This window comes from Microtus ochrogaster, chromosome 19 (genome assembly GCF_000317375.1).
Source record: "Microtus ochrogaster isolate Prairie Vole_2 chromosome 19, MicOch1.0, whole genome shotgun sequence".
Taxonomy (NCBI): Eukaryota; Metazoa; Chordata; class Mammalia; order Rodentia; family Cricetidae; genus Microtus; species Microtus ochrogaster.
In genome coordinates, this window is record NC_022021.1 from 28,651,390 (window position 1) to 28,670,189 (window position 18,800).

At 41.3% G+C, this 18,800-nt stretch overlaps 1 protein-coding gene across 1 annotated transcript in view; it reads left to right on the top strand.

Moving 5' to 3' along the window:
- Positions 1-2,213: 2,213 nt before the first annotated feature.
- The window catches only part of Cplane1 (ciliogenesis and planar polarity effector 1), a 100,080-nt gene continuing 83,493 nt past the window's right edge, over positions 2,214-18,800 (top strand). The window contains exons 1-9 of the mRNA XM_026783707.1: positions 2,214-2,800; positions 7,764-7,891; positions 10,772-10,907; positions 11,015-11,134; positions 11,952-12,184; positions 13,731-13,837; positions 15,650-15,806; positions 16,350-16,453; positions 17,787-17,969. Of these exons, the coding sequence (XP_026639508.1) occupies positions 7,811-7,891; positions 10,772-10,907; positions 11,015-11,134; positions 11,952-12,184; positions 13,731-13,837; positions 15,650-15,806; positions 16,350-16,453; positions 17,787-17,969 (1,121 nt within the window). The 5' untranslated portion in view covers positions 2,214-2,800; positions 7,764-7,810. The remainder of the gene's footprint in view (positions 2,801-7,763; positions 7,892-10,771; positions 10,908-11,014; positions 11,135-11,951; positions 12,185-13,730; positions 13,838-15,649; positions 15,807-16,349; positions 16,454-17,786; positions 17,970-18,800) is intronic.

The window sequence follows — 18,800 nt, forward strand, 5'->3', positions numbered from 1 at the left end:
GAAGCCATCACTAGGCTTACCGAGCTCTGATGCCTGTGAACCACAGCAGTGCACAGCATGGCAAGGTATCCCTAGAAGCGCAATTGGAATTCATATCCTGGCTGTTGCCAACAGCTAACAGAAGGATAATTATACCTGGACCAGGAAATCGAGCCTTGGACCATTGAGGTTACGGATCTTGAGGAGAACCTATTACTTCCATTTTGCTAGGCCAGCTTAATTCCCAAGTGCATTCCAGAAATTATCCTTAATACCCAAAAATAAGTGTAGCTTTTCCTCATCATCAAAGAAGCATCTCTTTGTGGCAAAGATACTGAAAACCACAGCTTAGGCTCAGAGAACATCACAGAAGAGGGAGTTGCATGATACCAAGAACCAGAAGACCAAGAAGTGTGCTGCGAGATTGTGTCTCCTATAAATGACAGGGAAGCTATACCCATGATACCTCCATAGTATGGCTGCCTAAATAAGAGCACTGAGCAAAGATAACACTAATAGGCATGCTAACATGGAAGGGAGAAATCATACAAGGTCCCACCCCCAGGCTACTATAGGCAACTATGGGATGCTGACAGCAGGAGAATTCGTCTTTCCCAGGGATAAACTCCCTAGTTGATTATCCAACACCAAGTGGTCAGCCCTGAAATCGTAGTCATACAAGCAACACTAACATTCAGCAGGCTGTATTTGTTTATGCATATATGTAACAAAAAGGCCATAAATGGGAAGAGAGGAGCTTGGAGAGATGGCTCAGAGCTTAAGAACACTGACTGCTCTTCCAGAGGTCCTGAGTTCAATTCCGAGCAACCACATGGTGGCTCACAGCCATCTGTAATGAGATCTGGTGCCTTCTTCTGGCCTGCAGGGATACATGTAGACAGATACTGTATACACAATAAATAAATAAACATTTAAAAAATAAAAAAGGAAGAGAGGAAATGATAGAATTATATTTTAGTTAAAATTTAAAAGTAAAAAGTTAAATGAAAATGTCGAAATAACAGGGCTGGAGTTCAGCAGTGAAGAGCTCTGACTGCTTTTTCAGAGGTTCTGAATTCACTTCCCCTCAGCCACCTGGGGGCTCACAACTATTTATAGTAGGATCTGATGTCCTCTTCTGGCATAATGTCAACATGCAGACGGAGCACTAATATACATATTAAACAAATAAATAAATCTTTAAAGAAAGAAAAAAGAAAGAACAGAATGACCAAAACAGTTTTCAAAAGTAATGATGGAATTGAGGACTGGAGAGATTTCAGTAGTTATGATTGCACACTGCTTTCCCCCGGGACCTGGGTTCAGTTTCCAGCACCCACATCTCAATGCTCACATATACTAATTTCAAGATTTTCCTTTGTTTTTTTTTGTCTTTTTTTAATAAGATTTATTTATTTATTTATTTATTTATTTATTTATTTATTTATTATATATACAGTGTTCTGCCCGCATGCCCGCAATGCTTAAAAGAGAATGCTACAGGTAATGATTTTTCTGGATAGGACTCCAAATGCATACAAAGCAAAAATTAAAAAAAAATTCAGGTGGAATTACATAAAACTAAGTTTTTGCATCTCAAAGGAGACAAAAGTGAAGAGATAACTTGCAGGATAGGCAAGAATATTTACCAGCTTTTTATATAACAGAGGACTAATATCCAGAATCTATAAAAAGATAAAAAGGAAAAAAAAGCAAGAAAAACAAATAATTCCATTGAAATTGGGCAATTGAACTAAATAGATGCATTTCAAGAGAAGAAATAAAATCTGTACAGATTAAAAAAAATGCTCCACAGTTTCCAGTAAGGAAAAAATTATTACTTCTGTATTCTCGTTTATTGATGGCGTCAACGCCTTTCTTTTAGGTCTGTGGAGGGCTCCTCTAGGGGGGATTAGGTTTGGTTTGGTTGTGAACTTGTCATTGTATGACTGGTTCACTTCCATGGATGTATGTGCTTCACGAGGGTGCCTGGTGCCCACGGAAGCCAGAAGCGAGTGTCAGTTTCCCTGGAACTGGTGTCACTCAGAATTATAAGTCACCCTGTAGGTGATGGGGAACCAAACTAGGGTCCTCTGCAAAAGCAACAAGCGCTCTTGACAGCCCAACCCTGTAGGTGTGGCTGTGGTTGGTGCTCTTCTTACAAAGCTCCACAAGATGCCCAGGAACTCAAAGACCTGCTCGTGAGGAAGCGATGGAAGGAGAAGGGTGTACTGAGCTGATGAGAGGGCGGGAACCGGCGGGGAAAGGACCCTTGAGAGGCGGAGGGAGACGATAACGGGAGTCTGGCGGCACCGGTAACTCCGCGAGCCGGTGCGGCCTGGGAGCCTCTAGATGCCCGCCCACTAGGTGGCACGGCGCATGCGCGGTGGGTGCTCCCGCCCTGGCGTCTCCAGGACACGACTCGGCTGTGGCGGGCGCGGCCTTCTCTCTCGGGCCCCGGATTCTTTCTGGCTCCTGAGACCGCAGCGGGAGGTAAAGACCTGGGAATCCTCTCCAAACCCTGCGTCTCCGCGAGTCCCGCCTCACTGTTGGGACCCCCGTTTTCCACGCGGCCCCTCGCCCTCTCGCTCCGGTCTTCCCTGACCTCTCAGACGCCGCCCTCCCTGCAGGGTCCCCCACATCTCCACGGGGGACCTTCGGCGACTCTGGCCACGCCGTCACGAGGAAACTCCTGGGTTGACCCCAGCCGCCGACGGAGCAACGAGGAATGGACGCGGTTTCCTAGCATCCTCCGTGGGAGAGACACCAGAACTTCAATGATTTGCTTGAAATTGCCCTCTCGCATTTGTTTGAAATAAAGGTACCCTTTCCCCCGTCCCCGTAGACTTGACAGAGTATGTATTTTGTTATGTGTTTTGCGCCTATGAGCGGATTTTTTTTTCTTAGTTCTTTCCTGTTGTGGGGCGCTTGGTCTCTATCCAGTAGCATCTGTGTTTTCAGAGGCTTTGCAGTATGCGTCAGAAATGATGTTTGCTGCGTCCCAGGAGATGACTTTTAGCATGCTAAATGGTGGAAGGTTGTATATGATCCTGTAGGGCTCTAGACCGAAATCTTGAAGTGGTTTGCTGTCTTTTTATCTTTTACGTTTTACTTGCAAAATTTAAGTCTGCGTGTTTCCAAACAAACCCGTGACATAAATACTTAAGCGTTTCTCTTTCCTATCTAGAAGTAAGATATGAAACATTAAACAAAACCATAATATAATTATCCCACAAAACCAAAGCTAAACATCTTACTGTCTCTAGTATAGTCTATTAGACTAATCCCCTAATGATTGCCGAGTCCTGTTCATTTTTTTCCAGTTGCCCTTTAATGATTTTACATAAAAGTTTCCCCAAAATGTAATTAAACATGTACTTTTGTTCAGATTATCTAGTTGTTTTGTTTTGCCGTACTTTATCCTTCTGTTTATCCATGTGCATACACATAGTATTTAGGAACTATTAAGCACCTAAAATGGCTTTCCAAATGTTTTGTGGATGAGTTGTGTGTATTGTATGTTCTTATTCATACAATATTCATACATATTCAGTGCAGTGCGCATCTCTAGTATTGCTCTTTCATGTAAGCTAGTAGCCATCACATTTGGGAAACAGCATCGGGATAACGTTGTTTATTGCAATTTTTGTTTTCTGGCCCAGGATAAGATACAGCATTTGGTTGTGTTGTGTAGTTAAATCATCTTTAATGTAGAACACCCGACCTTTGGTTTCCTCAGAACACTGCTTAGCTAAGTTTAACACAAGCTGGAATCATTTGGGAAGAACCTCCATCGAGAAAATGCTGCCCTCCCCCCACTGGAACTGTGGCCAAGCCTGTGGGGCATTTTCTTGATTGATTGATGTGAGAAGACTGAGCTTTCTGTGGGTAGAAAGACCCTTGGGCTGGTGGTCCTGGGGTGTATAAGGAAGCAGGCCCAGCAAGCCGTGTGGAGCAAGTCAGTAAGCAGCACTCTTGAGTGACCTCTGCAGCAGCTCCATTCCTGTCTTGCATTTCTCCCCTGACTTGCCTGGTTGATGAACTACGAGCTGTAAGATGATGTAAACCCTTTCTTCCCCAGGTTGTTTTGATCATGGTGTTTTACTGCACAGTAGAAACCTTCACTAAGATGGAAATTGCTCCCAGATCATGGGATCCTGCTGTGACAGACCTCACCATGTGTTTTGGGAAGGATTGTGGTGGCATTTGTATTTTGAGCTGGAGAAGCTATTAGTGCCCAGAGCGCCGTAGCTGTTTTGTGGGAAGGATAGAGTGTTTGGAGAGATGCAGACGATGGAGGCTTGTGAAGTAGAGGGAAAAAAACTGACTGGGATCATTCAAGTGATTGTGGGGGAGGGGGGGTGTTTCAAGACATGGTGTCTCTGTCTAGCTTTGGATCCTGGAACTCGCGCTATAGAGCAGGCTGGCCTTGAACTCACAGACATCTGCCTGCTTCTGCCTCCCTAGTGCTGGGATTAAAGGCATGTGCCACCACCGCCCAGCTTTAAGTGATATTTTGAATTAAGAACTGCCTAGGTGAAATTTTTGCTTTGTTGGACAGTTGATGCTGGTCAGCTGGGGCTGAAGGATCAGCTGTGATTAAGAAGGGAGCAGCATCATTGAAGCCAAAGCTTCTGTCTCCTCAGGGTCAGCACACGGAAGTTATGGTCCAGAGAAGGTTAAGGACGTACTTTGTGCTGACCGCCATACTTGTAGTATGTAAGTTTCTTAGTTGACACTGATTTGAAGGCATAAAGGAGTTGTGGAGAGAAACTGAGCTTGTTGGTTAAGATATTAGTCCCACCCCGACTGTATTGCAGAAGGATTTAAAAATTCAAGGTAATCTTGCTTTATAAGGAGTTTGAGACTAATTTGGACAAGAGACCCTGTCCAGGTTAGCTTGGGGGACAGGGTTGGGAGTTGAGGGCTGGAGATGGAGCTCACTTGGTCAAATGCTTGCCAGGCATACGCCACGCCCTGGTCTCCATACCACAAAAACCAGGTATGGTTGTGCAGGCAGGCCTATAATCCCAGAAGTCTGGAGTAGAGATAGAATTACAAGTTCAAAATCATCTTTAATTGCGTAGGGAGTGTGAGGTTATCCTGGTCTCCATGACCACTTCTTAAAATGAACAAAAAAGAAAAGAATGCAAAATAGGATTGCTAAGACGGCTCAGTGGATAAAGCACTTTCTGGGCATGTTTGAGGACCTGAGTTTGATCCCCCAGTACCCACTTAGAATGTGCCTGTGCTCCTAGAGCTGGGAGGCAGGGACACCTAGATTCCAGGTGGCTCGGTGGCTAGTCACGCTAGGCAAAATGGCCAGCAACAAACTTCCAGTTCACTGAGAGATACTATCTCAAAGCCTAAGACAAAAAGCAATGGAGAAAGGCATACAGTGTCCTTCTCTGGCCTCTGCATGGGCACACAAATGTGTATGCAGCCTGCAAAACGAGTTACAACAGCAGGACAAACATTAAAGCCAAAATAAGGAAATAAACACAGAAAGAGTCACAGCCATTTCATGTTTGCTTTCTGGATGTTCCCAGTTGTTTAGGTTTTTAAAGGTTTAATATTATATAATGATGAGGCCTGTAAATTACTTGTTGTGCTTAGTTGCCTGATCTGCTCACCATTTGCTGCTCACCTTCCATGACCTGGACTCCACTGAACATTACAGATAGATCTTTTGTAAAAGTCCCTCATTTTGGATTTATCTGATGCTTCTTTATGACTGTGTTTATTATTATTGTGATTGTTATTAGTTTATGCATCCTCAAAACAAGTATCACCATGAGACACCCATGAGATCTTCTCATTTTACCTGTTAGGTAGCATGTGACTTCCACCTGTCACGTTTTTGATAGTGTTCATTGTAGTTACAGGATTAAATGGATTCTGCCTGTTACTATGTAAGTCTTACCACTTTTTACCAAATACTGTATTCATCATAAGGATTCAGTATTCTGTTTTGATTCATAGATCTTTAATCCATTAGTATAGTTTATTTTAATGTGCATAGTGTTCTTAATTTGGTCAGTGAGGTTCCCTCTCAGAGTGATTCTGTGCCCTCTGCTTGGGTTCTAGTATACTCTAAAGTGGACTGTCCAACTGAGTGGTCATCTTCCCAAGGTTTTTCCAATAACGGGTCAACCTGCCAAGATCATGCTTTCCCTCTATGCTGATTAGGTTCTGACTCTGCACTCAGTGTGAGCATCCTCTTCTGCTTGGGCCATAATAGACTGTCCTTGGTCTCTGCCACAGGTATCCCCACAGCTAGTGTGGGGACTTGCCATGCCCCTTTTGTGCGGTCTCGAGGCTATTTCTTTTTCTTTTTTCTTTTTTTGGTTTTTTCGAGGCTCTGTGGCTTTGGAGCCTGTCCTAGATCTAGCTCTGTAGACCAGGCTGGTCTTGAACTCACAGAGATCCGCCTGCCTCTGCCTCCCGAGTGCTGGGATTAAAGGCGTGCGCCACCATCGCCCGGCCTCTCGAGGCTATTTCTTCATTTGGGTGCTGGGCATTGAACTGGGAGCCCCTCACATGCCAAACAAGTGTTCTTGCACTGAGCTGTGTCCAGCTCTCTTTTACTTTTCATTTGAGTCACAGTCTCACTCCATTGCTCAAGCTGACCTTGAATTCACTCTGTGACACTGGGAAACCTTGAACTTAGCAGTCTTCCTGCCTTGACCTTTAGAGTACCTGGAACTTCATGGATATGCCAGTAGGCCCAGCTAGGCTTCTGTTTTAGATGAGCTAGGCAGTTTGCTTACCTGGTGATAGGAGTTTCATAAATAATTACTCCAGAGATTATTTTCTCACCTTTTGTGTTTTAGCCTTGAAAATCCACAGCATCACTTCCCTTGTACTTTTTTTTGGGGGGGGGGGGGTTCGAGACAGGGTTTCTCTGTGGCTTTGGAGCCTGTCCTGGAACTAGCTCTTGTAGACCAGGCTGGTCTCGAACTCACAGAGATCCGCCTGCCTCTGCCTCCCGAGTGCTGGGATTAAAGGTGTGCGCCACCACCGCCCGGCCACTTCCCTTGTACTTTGTTGGCCAGAGTGATCCCACAATCTATCTTAGCGTCACGGGAAGAGGTCCAACAGTAGCAAAGTCAGAAGAAGAGCCAAGACTGGAGATTGGACCTTCTTTACTAAAAGGTCGTCAGCTACGCTGAGAAACGCAGTCATAGATGTGATCCTCAGTACCCTTCCTGCTATATTATGGTCATGGTCATTGTCTGAGAAGTGTGTAAGAGAGCAAGTGTGTTTTGCCTCAGTTCAGGATGTGGATGCAATATGGAATGCGGTTTCTTACCTGTAAGAGAGGATGATAAGCCATTGAAAAATAATTAAAAGTTCTTGAAATTCTAAATTAAGATGTTCAGTGTTACCATTTGAATTTCAGATGTCTCCTACAGACTCATTTTCTTGACTCCTTTGTCCCCAGCTTGTGATGCTATTTGGGAGGTTCTGGAAACTTCAGGAGTTTGGTCTAGTTAGAGGACATAGGTCACTGGGGCTGCCCCTCTGGAAGGTTATTCATGTTCCATTGTCCCTACTCCGTTTTCTCTCACCTGTGAGGTGAAGCCTCTCCTCTTCCCTGTGCGTCTATGGCCATGGTATTGTGTCCAAATGGATGTGGCTAGCCAGCTGTGGGTGGGGTCTTCTGAAATCTCCTTCCTCCCTTAGGTGCTTTCTCTCCAGTATTTTGCCACAGTGCTGAGAAAAGTAACTAACTCTCTCTGTAAATATTATGGGCTCTTAATTATTACTGTTATTATTCACAGGATCTCATGACTGGCTTTGCTAACTGGTCATTGGTATCTCAAGAAGCATGGAGATAAGATTAGAAGTTTTGACATCAACAAGTATCAAGCAGAAAAAACCCTGGCCCAGAGTTTCCTGGTTGGGTCAAGTGAGTTTTTCTTTATTCATATACTAATGGTTTTACAGATGCTAAATGTGTTTTTCCTGTAAGATTTAGGAATATTCTGTGACATTAAACTCCCACAAAAAACAACAACAACATGGGCTGGAGAGATGGCTCAGTGGTTAAGAGCACTGACTGCTCTTCCAAGGGTCCTGAGTTCAATTCCCAGCAACCACATGGTGCCTCACAACCCTCTGTAATGAGATCTGGTGTCCTCTCTGGCCTGCAGGCATACATGCAGAATACTAAGAATACTGAATACATAATAAGTAAATAAATCTTTGGAAAAACAACAACAACAACACACATACACACAAAACCCCAAAAGAACACATCATATTCAGAAGATCACCTGTCCCCTAGAGAGGGTTGGTTGTGTGTGCTGTTATAATATACAAGTTAGCATTTATAGAGCATTGAGTCATCTATCTAGGTAAAAGGTTTTGTTTTCAGTTTTTTCCTTTATAACATGTTTAAAGGGAGAGTTTAATGTCCTACATGAGCCTACCAAAACAGCAGAGTGTTTCCTAATAGTGTATCTTTAAAGTAGCCTCAGGGCAAAAAAAAAAGTAGCCTAAGTGCTAGAACAGGATAGGGGCAATAAGGCATTAATGATCCAGAATGTCATTCATGATATGTGGTATAGCCTTCACACCTTAGAGTGGGCAAGCCTACAGAAACCCTTTTAATTTACAGTGATTGGTGACTCAAATTTCAGTGAGAAGTTCTACCCTTATCTTACGTGTAACAGGAATTCGCTACTGTCTTTCTTTCAAAATTTTTTTTATCTTCCGTGTATGAGTGGTTTCCTTTCATGTATGTAAGTACACTACATGCATGGTCAATTCACACAGGCCAGAAGAGGATGTCAGAGCTCCTGGCACATGGGTGCTAGGAGTCAGACCCAGGTCTCCTGGAAAGTAGCAAGTACTCTTAACCACTGAGCCATCCTCCAGCCCAGGAGTTTTCAAATTTTACACACATGCAAATCATTTGGACAGGTGAAATTTACTCAGCCGTAAAAAAAAATTTTGAAATATAGTTTGTGGAACTAGAGATAATCTTGTTAAACAAAAAAGCCTGACACAGAAGGGCGAATGCTGCATGCTTTTGCTCAAAATTAAAGAAATATGCATTTAAAAGTAAGTACATATAGGATGTGAAAGGAGAACGTGGAGCATGTGAGGGGAGAAAGGGTCCAGTGGGAGGTGGACAGGACAAAAGAGGACAATTGGCAGAGAAAGAAAGATAAATATGGTGTTTTCTCATGTTCCATCTTGACATTGTATGTGTGTGTATACATGAATAAAGCAGAAGAGACGTTCTTGGAGGTAGGAAAGGGACAATATGAGCAAAATATGTGTGATTAATATGTTTGAAAATATTATAATGAAACCCTTGCATTGTACACTAGCTAAAATAATAATAAAAAACAGATTAATGATTTTCATAGTAAGTCTAGGCTGGGTAATTTATGGTTTCTGTTTGTTTTCTTTTTTTAAGGTTTAGAATGTTTCAAAACATTGCTTATATTTTTTATGTATGAGTGTTTTGATCAGATTCCATGATAATCCCATGAGACTACATTTATAGATAGTTGTGAATCATCATGTGGGTGTTAAAAATTGACTCAGGACCTCAGGAAGAGCAGTCAGTACTTTTAAGTACTGAGCCATCTCTCCAGCCCTGGTAATTTGTGTGTTTAGCAGCTTCTGAGGGGTTGCTGCTTCTGGCTCCACAAACTTCATCCAAAATACCTTACTTTTTGAAAAAAAAAAAAAAAAAAAGATCTGTCTGAGTCAAGAGCTTATGGATTTCCAAAACCATATTCATTTTAATCTAATACAGTATATATAAAAACTTGTCCAGCTGGGCATTGGTGGTGCAGGCCTTTAATCCCAGGATTTGGGAGGCAGAGGCAGGTGGATCTCTGAATTCGAGGCCAGCCTTGTCTACAGAGAGAGTTCCAGTACAGCCGGGGCTACACAGAGAAGCCCTGTCTTGAAAAAACAACACCAAAGAAAAAGCTTGTCCATACAGATGCTCACATGAGTAGGACTTTAAGTAATTCTAGCTTGCCAAAGTGGCAAATGGCCCTAGAATATTAGCCTTTAAAGAGCTTTAAATACAGCTGTTAGATCACCTTACCCTGTAACTTTAACTTTATTATTATTTCCTGTTTTCATAGTGCTAGATATGGGATATATAGGTACAGAATCAGGACCTCACTGCTAGACAGGCACTCTATCCCTGAGTAACACCCTACCCCAAGTGTTATTTAAAACAGAATAAAAATGTTTAGGCTATGGGTTTAATGTTTACTTTAGACTTGTGGTATAAATTATTCTTGTTCTTAAATGTTATTTTGGTTTCCTTTCTATGGTAATTTGTAGTAATAGGAGTGGTGGGGCTGCGTCCCCAGCACCCCGGCCGCCTGGCTAGCTTATGCCCCAAAATAACAACACACAAATTGTATTCTTTTAAACACTGCTTGGCCCATTTCTATCTAGCCTCTTCTAGGCTAATTCTCACATATTAATTTAGCCCATTTCTAATCATCTGTGTAGCATCAGTCTTACCGGGAAAGATTCGGCATGTCTGTCCTGGCAGCTTGCTTCATCGCGTGCATCTGCCCGGGAGAGGGGAGCATGGCCTCTCTGAGCTCACTTCCTCTTCCTCCCAGCATTCTGTTCTGTTTCTCCTCCCACCTATGTTTTAACCTATCAGGGCCAAGAAGTTTCTTTATTGCTTAACCAGTGAAATCAACAGATTGATATATGACACTCCCACATCAGTAATTTATGTAGAGAAGATTGAATTAACTGTTGGAGCCACATAAGTCCTTCACGTGTTTTTCTCTCTCAGGAGAATGAAGCTGTTTTTCTGTTGGATGAGAAATTCATAAATGAGATTAATTTGCTGTCAGGAAGAACAAAGAAGAAGATTCCGAGTCTGCAGCCTTTGTTGAAGGATGTTTTTTTTCTGGCAACATCCAGGAATGGTTAAGTATTGCTGATATGTTCAAAAGGCTAGCTTACTACAATTTTTCAAGAAAAAAAAAGTCAACGATAGTGCATTAGTTAAAAGGTGCATTTCCCTTTTGAACAGATATGTGGCTGTCAGGGGTCCTCACTACAGGAGAGCTTTTCCTGTGGAACAAAGATCAAGATTGTTTGAAAATGATACAGGTGACAGAAAAGCCTAAAGAAGTTGTTAAAGCTACAGTAGGTAGGCACTTTTTAAATTTTCTTTGAGACAAGACTGAAGTTTTTTCATATTACTATTTGATAATGTATCTCTTTGTGTGCATATGCATATTGTTTCTGTCTGTATAATATTTATTCTGAAATTTGATTGGTACTTTTTTGCACCTTATTTAACTTGAAGAAGCAAACCTGGCCTGCATGTCATTGCTCTGATGACAGGTTTCCAGTGTTACATAGCAGTGCAGGTTTTGTGGTGCACGTCTGTAATCCAAACAGTTCGGGAGACCGGGGCAGAAGGACCAGAAGCCTGAGTATTGCTTGGACTGCAGATTGAGCTGAAGGTCGGCTTGAGTGGCCCAGTGTAACCCTGTCTCAAAATAAAAAGTAAAAAGGATGCTAGGAGTGGGTCTCAGTGTTAGAGCCCTTGCCTAGGCTGCACAATGCCGTCGGTTCAATCCCTCCTACATTATTAGTGCTGGGCACTCGGGAAGCGGAGTCAGGCAGATCTCTGAGTTAGAGGCCAAGAGTGGTTCCAGGACAAGCAGAGCTGCTGAGAAATTCCTCAAAAAACAAACAAGCAAAGTAGTAAATGTTTTTGTTGTTTGTACTTTCATTATTAATGCTTTAGTTTTAGCATTCTAAGCGATAACACAGCTTGAGTTTCTTACTGCAAGGGTAGCTAACTTGTCTGGCAAGCATTTGGATGCTGAGGTAGGAGGATCACAGAGAGACCTTATTTCATACAAGCCAAAAAGGAAAAGAAAATTATGTACTTTCATGAAAAATTCAGATTTTGAAAGTTTAACTTTTCTGTTTTTTTTTTTCTTTCTGTTAATTAGCAAGCTCTTCAAGACTATACTTATATGTAGCTGAAAATGGGAAAAGAGTTCTGCTTATTACATCTTCTGGCTGCATACTTCTGTGGGAATATTTGGAACTGAAGAATATTTTATCTTCTAAAAGCCTCCCATTGGTCGGTCAGTGGTCCCAAATCATGCCCGAAGAGGCAGTTTTATTGCCTTCCACTCAAGATAAAGAAGCTGTAGTGGATGCTGTTTTTGTCAGAAATGAGGTAAAATCCACACGAGAAACTGTGAAGTAGAGTTCTTAGGCTTTAAGAACTGCCCGATCTGAGAAACGTTAGTCAGGGGAATAGCACACCTGTTTGTCACTAGTCAGAGCAGTTGTAAAACTGCTGTTTGGAAGAGGTGATTTTAAGAATAGTTTCAAATTAAAACTTTTTTCCCTTAGTATAATATGTCTCGTAGTGAGCCTGGTAGTGAGTATGATGGTTCATACCTGCAACCCAAGTGAGGCAGATGAGCAAAAGCTAACCAAAGTTCAAGAACAGCCTGGTTACATATTGAGCTCCAGGCTGTCTTGGCTATATAGCAAGGCTTTGTCTTGAACAACCAAGTTAAAATCAAATGTTCTATAAGCTAATAAACTAGAACTGGTGGTGTTCCATAAGTTATTAAATTCTCAGGATATAATAGATGCATTGTTTAAGTAAAAATTTTAAATAACTTTATGTAGTCTTTCATCTGTTACATAGTCCACTTTTCTTAGAAATTGTATTTTGAAGTTAGGCTTGGTGGTACATACCAATCTCAGCACTATGGAAATAGAGGCAAGATGGTCAGTTCAGACCAGCCTGGGTGCTCTTTAAAAAAAAAAAATCACCGGGCCCTTTAGTTTCAGCATTGGGGAGGCAGAGTCAGGTCTCTGTGAGTTCGAGGCCAGCCTAGTCTACAGAGAGAGTTCCAGAACAGCTAGGACTGTTACACAGAGAAATCCTGTCTTGAGTCCCACTCCCCCCACAAAAAAAAAAATGCATTTTGAAATTTTATTGATTCTTCCCAGTATGGTGATATTCTAATGTAGATAATATAAAACTATAAAAGAAGAGAATTTTACAGGAAGTTTCCCAGCAACAATAAATAGTATATTTTTATACTAATATTTGAACATATTAATGAAGTGGCATATAGTAGTTTTATACATTTGTATATTATAGTCAAGTCAGGGTAACAAGCATTTTCATGTCCTCAGGCATTAAATACATGTTGGGAATTTTATTCTCTTTGAGTTATTTTGATAATATTTTTGTTACCTTATTTTTTTTTCAAAGATTTTTTTATTTTATGTCTGCATGTATGACTTTTAGCCAGAAGAGGGCGTAAGATCCAAGTATAGAGAGTGTGAGCCACCATGTGAATGGTGGGAATTGACTAAGGGCCTCTGAGGAGCAGCCAGTGCTTTTAACTGCTGGGGTATCTCTCCAGCCCCTTTTATCTTATGTTTTATCTTATATTTTATATCATCAATTATAATATAACATGGTCTGCAGTTACCCTGTGGTGCTATAGGAATACCAATCCATGTCCCTTGTTCAACTTGAGTGTAAAGAGGGTGCCGAAGGTCCCAAAAGAACTCCTCTGTGTCCTTAGGCTGATTTTCCATTTGGGCCTTGTAGCTGGCAAATAAAAAATTACATAGCCTTTAGCTTACTATGAAGAATGAAAATAGAAGCAGGGTCCCAATATATTGTATTTATATGAGATATATCAGTTTATTTTCAGATTAATTGTATACTAAACTATTACATTTATCTGCAGTTACTTGGCGACTGCTGCCTGTGTTCTTTTACTTTCTATTGTGGAGAATGCTTGAAGTTAGCATTTCTGGTCATTCAGTGGTCTGAGAATGTATTGACATCTGTAAGGTGAGGTAAATATTTTCCTTTTTCTTCTTTTCCACTTTTAAACAAGCATTGTCATTTGTCGTTGACAGTTTGTATTTAAGATTTTCAGGTCTTAATTTCAGTTTTTAAAACTTTGTAGACCTTCCCTTCCACCTTTCACTTTTAAACATTAAATCTAGAAAGGTTATCTTGCTTTTATTTTCCTAGAAGGGAAAACATGTATGAGATAGCATAGCTCGTGGAGTATTTTTCTTGTTATCTTGGTCCTGCCTCAGGTGATGTGACGGACTTTGTTGACTGTCATGGGAGGCCTCACCCTCTCTGAGGAGTGGATGGGGAGTGGGGCGGGAGGAAAGTAGGGGGAGGCGGGAGGACGGGAGGGAAAGGGAAATGAGATTGATATGTAAAATAAAGAAAATTAAAAAAATAAAAATAATAATAAAAATTACTTTGAGATGAATTGAACTTTAAAGAGGGCAAGAATATTTGGATTTACTACTGTTGTGCCTTCAAATGCTCAACTGTTTTGTTTTGTGTATTTGGACAAGGTCTCACTATGTAGCCCTGACTATCCTAGAACTCTGTGTGATCTTGCTGGTCTTGTACCCAAGAGATATTCTTGTCTCTGCATCCCAAATGCTGGAGCCACCAGAACTATCCTCAAGTAGTTTTTGTTTGTCCATTTGTTTTTTAATAGTAAAATAGTTTGCAATCTAAGCCTCATAAAATAGAGCAAAATATATTAAAAGCTTATAAAACTTAAGTATAGTTTAGGAAAATAATGTGTTGTGAATAATCCTCTTGTACCCTGTAGAGATTTGTCTCTTGAATTGGTTTAATAAAGTGTTGATTGGCCAGTAACCAGGCAGGAAGTATAGGTGGAGCGATCAAACTAAGGATGATGGGAAGGAGAAGGGCAGAGAGAATAGACCCAGTCAGCTGCTAAGCAAGTAGGACATGTGGAAAATGAGGTAACAAGCCTTGAACCATGTGTCAAAGCATAAATAGAAATATGGGTTAGTTTAAATGTAAGAGTTAGCTAGAAACAAGCCTGAGCTATCGTCCAAGCATTTATAATTAGTATAAGCCTCCAAGTGTTTATTTGGGACTAGGTGGTCAGGACAAAAGCCTCCATTTACATATGGTGCCCAACATGGGTATCAGTAAAGAGGGGTTCAAGTCAAGTTTGTTTGTTTATATTTTATGTGGTACATTGGCGTTTTGTCTGTATATGTGAGGATGCGATCCCCTGGAACTAGAATTATAGGCAGTTGTGAGCTGCCATGTGGATATTGGGGATTGAACCTGGGTCCTCTGGAAGAGCAGCTGGTGCTCTTAACTGTTGAGTTGGCTCTCCAGCCCCCTCAAGTCAGGTTTATTAACAGGTGCAAACAATACAGTGCACTCATGATACAGAATGAAGCTGCAATGTCACTGCTAATTTCACTGCTGCTCCTCTCATTCCAAAGATGGGCCATGTGAAAGGTTCGAGGAAGGTCACCCAAGCTGTGGCTTCAGCAAGCCCTCCACAGTCCAAGAGAGTGTGCTAAGGAAGAGGCTCACTTGAGTTCAGGAGTTCAGGGCCAGTGTGACTCATATATTGAGACCTCATCTAAAAAAACATACATACATCAAAAATAAGTAAATAAAATCATTAAACCTTGCTGGGCATTTGTGGTATATTCCATTGATTCCAGCACTTGGGAGGCAGAGGCAGGCGGATCTCTGACTTTGAGGCCAGCCTGGTCTACAGAGCTAGTTCCAGGACAGCCAGGTCTGTTACACAGAAAAACCCTGTTGAACCTTCCTTTCATAATTCCATGACTTTCTTAGGTCATTGCCTTTCCGTGTTCACTGGGCACAGCAGGAATGTGTCCTGTGCAGTCTGACTCCCAAATGTGAGGCAGTGAAGTCAAGAGGAGCTCTGATCTCGGCCTTCTCAAGAGATGGTCTTGCCTTGGCAGTGACTCTTAATCAGAAAGACCCAAAGGTCAGTAACAAGCGCCTGTCCTTACTACTACTGTATGTTCCTTAAAGTGACCTTTTTAGCCCATTGTGGTTTGGTAAAGTTATAAAAATCAACTGTCATAGTTTTCAAAAGCTGTTCTGAAGAGCTGTAAAATTAAAAAGCTTATCATGGTGGCAAATGCCTGTAATTCCAGCACTCTGCACACTGGAGCAGGAGGATTTGAGATCAAGGCCAGCCTGGGCTACATAGGAAAACCCTGTCTCAAACACAATAAAACAAAGTAACAAGTGAAAGGGTGAAGGAGAAGGAGGGCATGTGTTCTAACCCAGCTGTTGGCATGAAAGTGTGAAAGGGAAGGAGGGCATGCATGCTAACTGCTGTTGGCAGGGCTGGGGCCGGAGGATTTCAAGTGTAAGGCTACTCTGAACAACTTTAGAGTCAAGAACTGTCAGTACTTCCTGGTTAAGACTACTTACTTGGTATAATAACAGTTCTCTCAGCCTCCAGTAAGTAATACACACAGAAGATACTGGCATTGCTTATGTCATGTTTTCCCCCTTCTAGGCAACTCAGGTATTGTTTATAAACACACTGAATTTTGTTACTCTCTGTGGAGACCTTAAAGGATGCAGTAATAAGAATCCTGTGGTCCCTGCTGCACTTATCAGGTAAGAATACATATGCTTATTTCTTTTTTTTTTTTTTTTTTTTTTTTTTTTGGTTTTTCGAGACAGGATTTCTCTGTTGCTTTGGAGCCTGTCCTGGAACTAGCTCTGTAGACCAGGCTGGTCTCAAACTCACAGAGATCCGCCTGCCTCTGCCTCCCGAGTGCTGGGATTAAAGGCGTGCGCCACCACCGCCCGGCTATATGCTTATTTCTAAGGAGGGCTTTTGAAGTTTGAAGCTCTAGTAAGTCCACAAATAACATTTATTTATTTTTTTATTTTTTTTATTATTATTTTTAATTTATTTATTAAGGATTTCTGCCTCCTTCCCACCACCGCCTCCCATTTCCCTCCCCCTCCCCCATCAAGTCCTTCTCCCTCATCAGCTTGAAGAGCAATCAGGCACAAATAACATTTAGATTAAAGAATGTGACTTACCTTTCTACTTGGGTAATTCTAAAAGTTGCTTTATGTAAAGAAAATCTCAGATACTTTTAAAGAAAGGGTAGTGTAGAAAAGACAAGTGTATTTTCTTTTTCATTGTTTTTCCCATCTTCTCAGGAATGGGGCTGTGAGTAGGTCAAGCAATCTGAGGCTTTGTTAGGGAGGGTAAGATAAAATTTCAAGAGTGGAGACCACCATTCGTTCAGGTAGGCTAGAGTGTTCGTAGATTTTTAAACATTTCCATTCATTCATGGTGATTTTGGGATAACACATGAGCTATAAGGCGTATACAAGTTAGGTGTGCTGACATACACCTTTAATTCCAGCACTCCAGAAGCAGAGGCAGGGGAATCTCTGAGACTTTGAGGCCAACCTGTGTACATACTATGGTCTTGTCGGATGGGAGGGGAGCTGCTCTTGTTCTGGTGATACATTGATGCTGCCAAGGAGTAGTAGTAGTAAGGAGTAAGGAACAGCTTTGGGAAGAGGAGGTGTGCTGTGTGGGTCAGAGTCTGTCATCAGTTGTGGTTATAGAGATTAGGGTTCATTCTGATTAAAAGACAATGAAGCCAGGTGTGGTGGCGCACACTTTTAATCCCAACACTCAGAAGACAGAGTCAGGCAGATCTCTGAGTTTGAGGCCAGCCTGGATAGCAAGTTCCAGGACAACCGAGGCTGTTATACAGAGAAACCCTGTCTCAGACCCCTCCCCGCCAAAAATGACTTGACTAATTGGCTCAACTTGGGTAATATTTTCATTTCCGAATTACTTATGATTTCTAATGGAATATTGTTGGAGTCGATATATGTAAGCCTTTTTTCCCTACAAAGTAAAATTAACAAAATTTATGTGACAGTAGCCTACTATCCAGTCCTTTCTTTATCTTTCTAGGTCATACTGGGTAGGTGACATCAGCTGGACACATGACAGTCTTTTTTTGGCTTGTGTGTTAAAACGTGGATCCCTGATTTTATTGACCTGCCTAGGTGAATTGCTGACATTAGTTACACTTGGTTGCTCTATAGAATTTGGGCCAGCTGAATTTATTCCTCTTCATCCACTAATAACATATAGGTGAGACATTTGAATCATTTTGTTTTTTAGAACTTATTTTCTTTGGTAGTTAATTTTATTATGTATTTTTACAAAAACAATTTCATCCCCAAATTTGTGTTTTTCTTCTGTGAGTCTATCATGTCAATATCTGTTTCTTATCTGTTCCTAATTATTTATAGTTTTCTTCCTATTTCTTTTTGTGGCTTAATCCTGGTGAAAATTTGCCATTGTGACTATGTAAGTATAAAGTTATTTAAATATTTAATATTACTGAGAGCATATCTTTACTATAAAAGATAATAAAACATAATACTATTTTAAAAGTGGAGCACTGAAATAATTTAAGTAGCTCACAATTAACATATTAAAGGGCAGAAACAGTAATAGACTGCAGGGTTTGGCCATGTTTGGATTTTAGTTGTGAAAGAAGGTAGCAGTTTGACTCTGTAGTCAGATAAATCAAGTTCCAATTCTTAGTTTTTTTCTATTTCCCGGTTGTGTATGAGAATAAATTGTTCTTTAAGCCTCAATTTCTTTTCTTGTGAAACGAGTGACAGTAATTGTCTTACAGTGTTGAGGAAATGAAATGAGAGTCTGCGTTATTATATGTGGTTCTCATGTCAGATAAGTGCTGGGTAACGGTTTGCTGTGCATAGCTAGATGTGTATAGAGAGCGATTTTAAAAGTTAATTTGTCTTAAAAAATTGTGTAGAGGTCGCTGCAATGTCAGTGGCGACCTCAGATGTCCCGGGAGCTGGAGGTTGTGACTGACATGGTTGTGGGAATAAGACCCCAGTCTTCTCACAGAGCAGAAAAGTTCTAACTGCTGAGTCATCTCTCCAGCACTAA